Genomic DNA, 10148 nt, shown 5'->3' with positions numbered 1-10148 from the left:
CGGGCTCCCTGCATGCAACAACCTGCTTCTCCCTCTGCCTATGTCTCTGCCTCTCTCGGTGTCTATCTCATGAAGAAATAAAATCTTTAAAAAAAATTATGAACCTAGCCTAACAAAGTAAAAAAGTAATAAGTAAAATCTAACAAAAGGACTCCACTATTCTTTGTTCTATTTAATTATTTTACAGAAATGCTCCCCAGTGAACTCTTTATCCTGAGGCAAACCTACATCTTGATTCTGTTCACCAAATTAACTGCTACTCTGAGGGTAAAATGAAGCCCTAGAGGCAGCACTGTAAAAGAAAGGATGACCCCACCAGAATGAGTTTAGTAGTAGTAGTAGTGGTAAAGATGCCCCTTTTCCCTTTTTTTTTTTTTTTTTTTTAATTTATTTGAGAAACAGAGAGGCAGAGACATAGGAAGAGGGAGAAGCAGGCAGAGGGAGAAGCAGGCTCCGTGCAGGAAGCCCGATGCGGGACTCGATCCTCGGTCTCCAGGATCACACCCTGGGCTGAAGGCGGCGCTAAACCGCTGAGCCACCCGGGCTGCCCATACTTTTAACCTTAATAGAAATTTGGGTGCCTAGAACCTAAATCACCAACTGAGACTTCCTTTTCAATTCTACTCCTTATCCCCAAAAGGGAGTAGTGCTCAAACTGAATCAGGCTGGCAAAATAGGAGTCCACCATCTCCAAATACAGCACAAAACTGGCAAATACCAACATCAAAAACTAAAACAATCACTTCTCATCTTCCTTTTACTTTCGTATCTTTTCGATGTTTTTCCTACTTAGAAATAACTAAATATCACAAAATAGTTCCCAATCCCAGGTTAAAAAAAAAAAAAAAAAAAAACAGAGCCACAGATGTTCGAAAAAGAAAATGCAAATATAACAGATCTTTAGCATTACGGCACACATTCAAAGGCTTTCTCTGTTGTGATATACCAGGGATAATTCTTTTTTGTCTGTTGTTTTTTGTTTTTACCAGGGGTAACAATTTTTCATTACCCATAGAGGACAACACTTACAACATACCTGATTGAGCCATAGCACTGGTGGCAACTTGAGGCTTCAGATCTGATTCTAAGAGAGGAGAAACAGTTACCACTGGTCCTGAGAATAAAGGACCTTTTAAGGTGAGCAACTGCCCTTGCGGAGTCATCACGATGTTGGCAGAGGTGTGTGGAGTGTTAGAAGGTGAGGTATTTTCTGTAAGGAGAATCAGAAATTAGTTAAAAATAAAAGATCTTCAATTGCACTGATATAGCCTAAGAGTCTAGGAGATATCTCTAAAACCACACTCTGACTTAAAAGGCAAGAAGTAAATTTCAAATGTAGTTGGGGTACCTCAACTAGGAATTTACTTTTTGAAGCACTTTTCACTACATAACGGGTTACATTGTCCACTGATTCTCCTAAGGCATAGAACTTATGTTCAGGAAAACCCAACATGGAACCATTTTTTCCATGGAATGGTTCCAAAGGTCTTGACAGTGAATCAGGATGAAGGCACACACAACACAATTCTATCCCTACTCTTTCTTTCTTTCTTTCTTTCTTTCTTTCTTTCTTTCTTTCTTTCTTTCTTTCTTTTGCTTGCTTTCTTATATAGCTCTAAACAAAGTACTTCAAGTTTCTAGCCCTCAAACTTTGTTTTTCCATCTATAAAATGAGGTGAACTAAACTAAATGATCATTAAAATTCTTTCTTACCAAATTTAAAACTAACTCATATTTTAGTATCCCTCAGTACTTTCTTAGATTTCCTGGTTCATACACTGGGCAACCCAAAAAGTAAAAAAGATATACTATTCCATAAGGGTAAAACGAGTTACATAGCCTCACTTCCAAAATCAATATAGAAGAGAACAACTTAAAACCAATTTACTTTGTTCCTGAGCAGCAATTCGTTGATTGACAATCTGATGAACATGGAGCCTAACTCAACAAAATTAAAAATTTTTTTTAATTCCAAATTATTTGTCTCAACAAGACAAATAAAGACCCAAACTTCCTCAACTCATGAGGAGAACTGCAAGGAAATCAAGAGTTCAGGTGTAAAGTATGAAAGATGGCAGCTTAGAAAAATAACTCCCTGAAATAGAATAGCATGACTACTATCAGAAGTAGGCCTCACAGGCTACCATAACTGGTAACTAAAATCTAATGTATAATGTAGTTAATGTATAATGTTAATGTACAATGAGGTTCTTTTTATACAACCTATCTTTAGTTCATTTAACTAACTCTAGAATTGTGGCCAAGAGAAGACTCCGTCCACTGAACTAAACTGATATTCACCTATACATTAAGGAAAGCAAAAAATGTCCCTCCTACCTGTGGCCTGGTCTCTTTTTCTGGAAAGAATCAAAGGTTTCCCCTTCCTGTTATTTATAAACATTTGTCCAAGATCTACAGATGATGCAGAAGATCCTTCCTGCTGTTTGCTAGTTCTGGGAGACACTTCAAACTCATCTGATCCCATCTTCTTTTTTCTTTTTTGTGCCTCTAGTGCTTGTTGTTTTGCATAAATATACTCTAGCTTCTTCAGGACCACTTCTTCTGTCTTACCTATAAGTTGACAGGGAATAAATTGCCACTCTTTATATGACCCCACATCATAATGAGAAATAGAGTCAACTGAAATCCAGTTGATTTAACTATATTCTCCAAAACTATGGAAGGCAAGAGTGATTATAATCCACAAGAAATGTCCCACCCAATTAAAATGTAATTCTGTTAACTCTAGGAACCAAGCCATAAACTAAGAAGTATCTGAAAATCTACTGAGGATTTCCCTTCACTAAAGATGTTACACTCATTGCCAGAGATCATTCACAAATCTCACCTGAAAGAGATGATACTTTCCGTATCAAAATATTCCGTTTTCGAGTCAGAAGATTTTTCTGTCCTATCAACTTGTCTGCCTGATCTGTTAGTCCCTGAATTTCGCTGAATGCCTAGAAACAAAAAGTTATCATGTGAATCAATTTGCTCTAAGAACAGGTAAGGCCTACAAAACTTCTTCAATGAAAAAAATTTAATCTAATACTTTAGAAAACTTTCTAATCCCATTTAAAACCATTCTTAGCGGTGCCTGGGTGGTTCAGTCAGTTGAGCATCTCCCTTTGGCTCAGGTCATGGTCTCAAGGTCCTGGGATCATCCCAAGTCAGGCTCCCTGCTCAATTGGGAGTCTGCTTCTCCTTCTCCATCTGCCCCTCATCCCCCACCCCCACTTGAGCACTGTCTCAAATAAACAAAATATTTAATAAGTAAATAAAACAATTCTTAATGCTTATTGTTAAACTATAGGAGGTTTTCTGACTTATATTTCTAAGAATCATGATTATTTCCAAAGAGCATCACTGAGTGTTTCACAAGTGTTTCTACTACAAGGAGATATAAAACATTTCACGCTGCTTAGATTTTAATAATCAACTTCAAAATCACCTCCTAGATTAAGTAAAATCTGGCTGAAATAACTGTTCTAGATGGATATGAATGCTTGCCTTTTACTCCTCCAACTTCTACTTAACAGTAATTTAAATGAAACTACCTTAGATACTTCAGATCTTCTTTTGAAATGACTGGCAACTGTTAAAAACTATGTTAAACTATCACTTATGTTGTGCTTTTCCCTGTGGTAAACTATTCTACAGGTGCCTGGGTGGAGTAGTAGGTTAAGCATCCAACTCTTGGTTTCAGCTCAGGTCATGATCTCTGGGTCATGAGATCAAGTCCCATGTGGGACTCCACGTTCAGCACAGAGTCTACTTAAGACTCGCTCCTTCTGCCCCTCCCCACCATTTGCTCTTGCACTGTCTCTCTAAAACAAATAAGCAAACCTAAAAATATATATATATAATGACTGGCAACTGTTAAACTATGTTAAAATATCACTTATGTTATGTTTTCACTGTGGTAAACTATCCTAAGTGCTATGGAGAACACCAATGTAAAGCGATTGTGGTAAACAGAGCTAACGAGTGTTTGTTTGACTTAATGGTGAAGACAGGTAGACTGGCTAAGAACTGGACATACTACTTTGACTTATCATGAGGGCTTTCCCCCCTAAGAGATTTGTTGGGTGTTCACTCGTCCACATTCATATGTTAAAATACAAGTGCTACTTCAATCTCTCTCTTAGGGTGAAGATTCTCTTAGTCAAATTCTCATTTGTGGGTCATTTATAGAGAACACTTACCCTAGTGAGAATGAGACTTTTGGAAACCTTGGAAGAATGAAGTAATCCCAATGTGATCTTCAATTTCTCAAAGAGATCCCTCATTTCACCACGCCGGCGACGCTCATTGGCAGTGTGTGTCCGGCGATAATAAGCAAAAGCTTCTGCTTCTTTCTGTAGTTTTTCACTCCAGTAATCAGGCTTCAGTTTTAGAGGAACTGGTGGAGCCTATCCAAACAAAAGATTGCCACCTAATTATCTTTCATTTGTACCTGTGCTCTTCCTCCATTCCAAAAGACACTGTTCCATAGCAGATACCTACGGTCTTTGATCTGGACTATTCTTTTTTTTTTTTTTTTTTTTTTTTTTTAGGAACCTTAATGTCCAGTGAAACGATATGGACTATTCTTAACAACCTCTTGATAATGGTCAACTATCTGTCTATCCTTCCTCCAAATCTAGTTAACTTCAACAGTGTAAACCACTTCCCAGCTCAAATTTCAGTGGTTCTCAAATGAGGAAGAATTCAAGGAGAGGGAAATCTAAAAAAAGCTTACCCATATAATTTATTATTAAAACTTGTTTCCATGACACAAATCACATGAAAAATTTCAAAATCTTAACTGATGGAAAAGAGTTTTAAATTTTTCTTAAATGCCTTAAGACCCTTCACAATTTGGTAATTGATCAACTGCCTTTCTTCCTAAATCATCATTCTCTCCAACCATTCCAAAGTGCTAGAAGTTTCCAAAACACCCTATGCAAGCAATCTCACATCACCCTGCCATTATAGACTGTTGCCTGAACTTATCCCTCCCACTCTATCCTCCAAAACTTAACATCTGAAAGTCAAACTTTGTGTTTTTTTCAGGAAAGTCTTTCTTGGCCCTTATTATGCCATAGGCTTTCTTATTTACTTTCATTTTTAGTAATTATCTACTAAAAAAAAATAGATGCACATAGGGTTTTAAAAATTTATAATGAAAACCAACTATGCCCTACATTTGTACCTAGACACTTAAAAACAATCACTTTGATTCTTTTAGAGGCTTCTTCTGGTCCTTAAATCTATAGTCTAGGTAAAAAAACAGTAACATAAGCTTATTAATCTTTTCTATTTTCAATGCTATCTACTTTCTGCTATGCAGAAGATTTAGCTCACACCACTCTAACATCTCACAATTCAATCTTCCTAATACAGATACATCATTAATTTTAATTCTTTATTGATCCCTTTGCAACTTGAAAATAATTCTATCTCAATTTTTCATTTTATCAACACTGTATCTCTTTGTAAAATAAGGATATCAGCACTTGTATCCTTCATTTCTTCTTCCCTCTTTCACCTCCCAATTTGTCATTTGTATTTACACATTTTTCAAGATAAGTCTTCCATATTCTATTCAGATTATGAAACCTTGAAAAAAAATAATTAACAGTGGCTACCTTATATCAATGTGAATACTACTCATATGAAGTGAGTCATAATTACATTGTGTCTCCTATATAGTTTCTTGGTTTTGTGTTTTCCCCCTCTGATGTTTCTAACTTTTTTGACACTATTGACCTTTATCATAACCCTGATAGTACCCGAAAACTTGTATATAACATCATTGTCTTTCTAAAGTCAAACTCCTCGTGCATCGGTATAGTATGGGAAAATAAAAGATACAATAGAGAAACTATCAAGTGTAAATATAATAAGACACTACAAATGATTTGTATATAATAATGAGGGTACAATACAGTGGGGCTTATGTATATAGGATATTACGAAAATTCTTACATCTGAAAAATGTTTTAGAATGAATGAAAAAAATAGCGATATATGCAAAATGATTACAGTCATGTAAATATATACCACCCAAAACCAGACCAAACCCAAACCAATCACCCCAGTGTTATCTGAAAAGACTTGAATACCACTCTCCACCTCAACCCCATCTCCATCACTGTTTTATCACTTAAATTAAAAAGACGGAGTAACAAGTAGAAAATGGTTTAAACAACCAAACTCTCTACCATTTTCAGCCTAAGAATAAAGGAAAAAAACTTTGCTTTATTATGGTACCATGGTCATATACTGAAATACATCAAGAAAATCAAAGAGGGTTCATAATATACTAGCTACGTGAATTGCTAGCCATCATTCAGGGAATAATAATTAATTTTTTAGGTCGCTGAAAATCATGAGCCTAGACAAGAAAAAACGCCAGCCTTTCTTCAGATCACACAATTAATAGTATAGGATTAGTTTTCAAATAAGCTTTATCAATTTTTATCAACTCCATGCCCATTTTTCTTGTTTTGTTTTTTAACTCCATGCCCATTTTAATTCTTCTAAAATATTCTATTTAAAAGTAGAGAAGAGGGGAAAAGCATTTTAATAGTAAAATTTCATTAAGAAAATTTACTCAATTTACTCATTTCATTAAGAAAATTTACTCATTGGTAAAAAAAAAAGTCATAGTTAAGACAGTAAATGTTATTTTAAATCCTAATGACAAATATTATCAATTTTGTTAAGTGAGTAATTGTCATTAAATATATCGTAAATACCTTTCGACTCCTTTCAGCAGCTTTTTCATCTGTAGAGATGTGGGTACGGCACCTAGGTAAAGACAATAGTTTCCAATGTCTTACTGAAATTCAGTAACCCAAGACCTATTTCACAGCTACACTAAACAAAACCATCCCAAATTGTTTACAGTATAAACAGCTTCCTTTTGCCAAAGTCTGATATGTGGCAATAAGATTTATTTCAACAGTATGCTTTTTTCTCTAAGTATACAAATAGTCCCTAAAACCGGAAATTATTTTTTAATCATGAAATATTTCATATATACAAAATTGTATAAATAAAAATGTATAATGAACATCTGGGTGCCTAGCACTTAGTTTGAGAAATAAACATTTCAAATATACAGTAGATCCTTTTTTTCCATTTCAAATTTTTATTTAAATTCTATTTAATTAACATACAGTGCAATACTGGTTTTAGGAGTAGAATTCAGTGATTCATCAGTTACATACAACAGTCAGTGCTCATCATATCAAGTGCCCTCCTTAATACCTATCACCCATCTAGCCCATTCGCCACACACATTCCTCCATCACCCCGCCCCCATAGATTCTCTAAGAATCTCTTATGGTTTCGCCTTCTTTCTTTTCTCTCCTCCCATATGTTCATGTTTTGTTTCTTAAATTCCACATGAGTGAAATCATATGGTATTTGTCTTTCTGACTTATTTTGCTTATCAGCACAATACACTCTAGCTCCATCCGTGTGGTTGCAAATGGCAAGATTTCATTGTTTTTGGTGGCTGAGGAATATTCCATTGTGATATATATATCTGGCTTATATATATGTTACACGTTTTTGATTTGTGTTATTTTTATGGTATGTTATACACACACACACACACGTATACAAATCACATCATCTTTATCCACTCATCAAAAAAAAACAGATCTATGTGCAGCCCACCCCATCACATTTTCTTCCTTTCTTCTCATAGGTGAAGATTCTCAAAATAAGGGTGTTTAAGAAAAGAAAAAGATTATTTATTTTGAGGGAGGAGGGAAGAGAAGGGAGAGAGAAAATAGAAGAGTATGGGGTGGAAGGGCAGAGGGAGAGAGACAATCTCAAGCAGACTCCTTGCTGAGCAGAGAACCCAAAATAGGGCTCTATATTATAACCCTGAGATCATGACCTGAGCCAAAATTAGGAGTCAGACATTTAACCAACTGAGCCACCATGGTAAAAATGAGTTATCTTTGTAGTTTTACTAGGAATATATGTATCCCTAAACAGAAAATATTATGTAGCATTTTAAACATTATATATCTTTATCTGATTTCACTCAACATTATATCAAGAGACAGTGATACACACAGTTCTAATTCAATCATTTTAACTGCTATACAGTGTTCCAAGGTATGAAATTTCCAAAATTTACTTTTCAGAATTCTAAAAGTTGTTTAAGGTTGTTTCCAAATCTTCTTTTTTTTTTTTTTTTTTTTTAATGATAGTCACACACACACACAGAGAGAGAGAGAGAGAGGCAGAGACACAGGCAGAGGGAGAAGCAGGCTCCATGCACTGGGAGCCCGACGTGGGATTCGATCCCAGGTCTCCAAGATCGCGCCCTGGGCCAAAGGCAGGCGCCAAACCGCTGCGCCACCCAGGGATCCCCTCCAAATCTTCTCAATGGCAAACGATGCTACAATGTATAGTCCCATACATGGCCCCTTGTACATTATGTGTGAACTTTTCCAGATACATATATCTAGGAGTGTAATTGCTAGGTGGAAGAAAGGTGTGAAGTCAACTTCAGTCATATCACACTACTCTCCCAACTGGTTTTAACAGTTTACACATGTACCTGCAATATGTTTCATTGCTCCACAACGAGACACAACAGTACGATCACAAATCACAATTTTTGCCAATCGTATGGATGTGAATTAAATCACTGTGGTTTAATCTGTATACCCCTAATTACTTGTGAGATTAAATAAATTTATATGTGTTTACTGGCCATCCAGGTTTCCTCTTCTGTTAACTGCCTGTGATATCCATTACATTGTTACCTACTCCATCATTTTCTCACTAAACAATTATTTTACATCCTTGATACTACTACTAATCCTTTGTCAAACATGTACTGCAAATATTTTCCTTATAGTCTAAGTTTTGCCTTTTCACAGTTTTCATGGTGTAATGAGAGAAATTTTTAAATGTTTAACAATCTGTTCTGTTCCTTTACAATGCATGCTGTTTGTGTGTTGCTTATTCTTGGCCCTGTATTCTCTCAGTCCACTGAGATGGTATCTTTCCATTTATTGAATTCATCTTCAATGTCATTCAGTAACATTTTATAAGTTTTACATACTTTTGTTACTATTATAAATGATATTTTTAGATTACATTTTTTTTTGGTTTATTGCTATTGCTCAGAAAAATCAACTTTAGTATAATCAACATATCCGGCAATACTGCTAACCTTAAGTCTAATTAATTAAATTGTTAGAAGATTTAAACCCTTTCAACCTTAACAAATAAGCAACTAAAGTAGCCTCCAAACAGCTGTGGAATGAAGAAAATTAGACCTATTTCCCCATCCCTTGACTTTCTCAGCATCATCATGGATGAAGAATTACTCTATTACTCTTTCTCATTGCTGTTTTACATGGTGGTTAACGAGATAACAGGAAAAGCATGTCTGGCACAAAATAAGGACTCCTATCTTCTTTTTCCATCTTTTTCTCTACCCCAATCCCTAATCAATACAAGGCTTATTAATTCCATTAATACTTATTAATGGAATAAACTTTCCTAAGTCATCACACTCTATTTTCATCTCATCAGCTGAACACATAAAAATTTTCCTAATTATCTCACCTGTTCAACCAGTAAAATAACCAAATTCAGAATTTTTTTTAAAGACTTTATCTATTCATGAGAGAGGCAGAGACACAGCCAGAGGGAGAAGGAGAAGTAGGCTCCCCACAAGGAGCCTGATGTGGGACTCGATCCCCAAATGGGGATCATGCCCTGAGCCAAAGGCAGACGCCCAACCGCTGAGCTACCCAGGCATCCTCCAAATTCAGAATTTAATGCCTATTTTTAAAAGATAAAGGAACTAACTTATGTTGAGTAACCCACTTATGTCACTTATCCTAGTTGCACACATTATCTTATAAAACACTTCAAATTGAGGGCATTTTCCTCATTTCACAAGAATCTAAGACTCATACAGATTAAAGACTTGCCCGAGGTTAAATAGCTACAAACAAAACTAGCATTTTAATACCCATGTGTCAGGCTCCTCCTAAAGCATAGATTATTCACACTCACACATGGTCTTCTAGTAATAACCAAGGCAAGTGAATTACCTCTGAATTCCAGCTCCCTCCTCATCTACTAATCAGAAAAAAGCTAGAGGAATAAAGAAAGCAGAT

General features: G+C 35.7%; 1 protein-coding gene across 11 annotated transcripts in view; it reads right to left on the bottom strand.

The window, feature by feature from the left end:
• The window catches only part of MGA (MAX dimerization protein MGA), a 177884-nt gene that overhangs the window by 7545 nt on the left and 160191 nt on the right, over nt 1-10148 (bottom strand). For all 11 annotated transcript variants that reach the window (XM_055316678.1, XM_055316686.1, XM_055316687.1 and 8 more), the window contains 5 exons: nt 6744-6795; nt 4206-4412; nt 2849-2960; nt 2338-2571; nt 1037-1210 (listed from right to left, as the gene is read on the bottom strand). In XM_055316678.1, coding sequence (XP_055172653.1) covers nt 1037-1210; nt 2338-2571; nt 2849-2960; nt 4206-4412; nt 6744-6795 — 779 coding nt within the window. The remainder of the gene's footprint in view (nt 1-1036; nt 1211-2337; nt 2572-2848; nt 2961-4205; nt 4413-6743; nt 6796-10148) is intronic.

Source organism: Nyctereutes procyonoides, unplaced genomic scaffold, assembly GCF_905146905.1.
Source record: "Nyctereutes procyonoides isolate TBG_1078 unplaced genomic scaffold, NYPRO_anot_genome, whole genome shotgun sequence".
In the NCBI taxonomy this organism is placed as follows: Eukaryota; Metazoa; Chordata; class Mammalia; order Carnivora; family Canidae; genus Nyctereutes; species Nyctereutes procyonoides.
The sequence above is the reverse complement of the archived record's forward strand: the minus strand, read 5'-3'. Positions and strand labels throughout refer to the sequence as shown.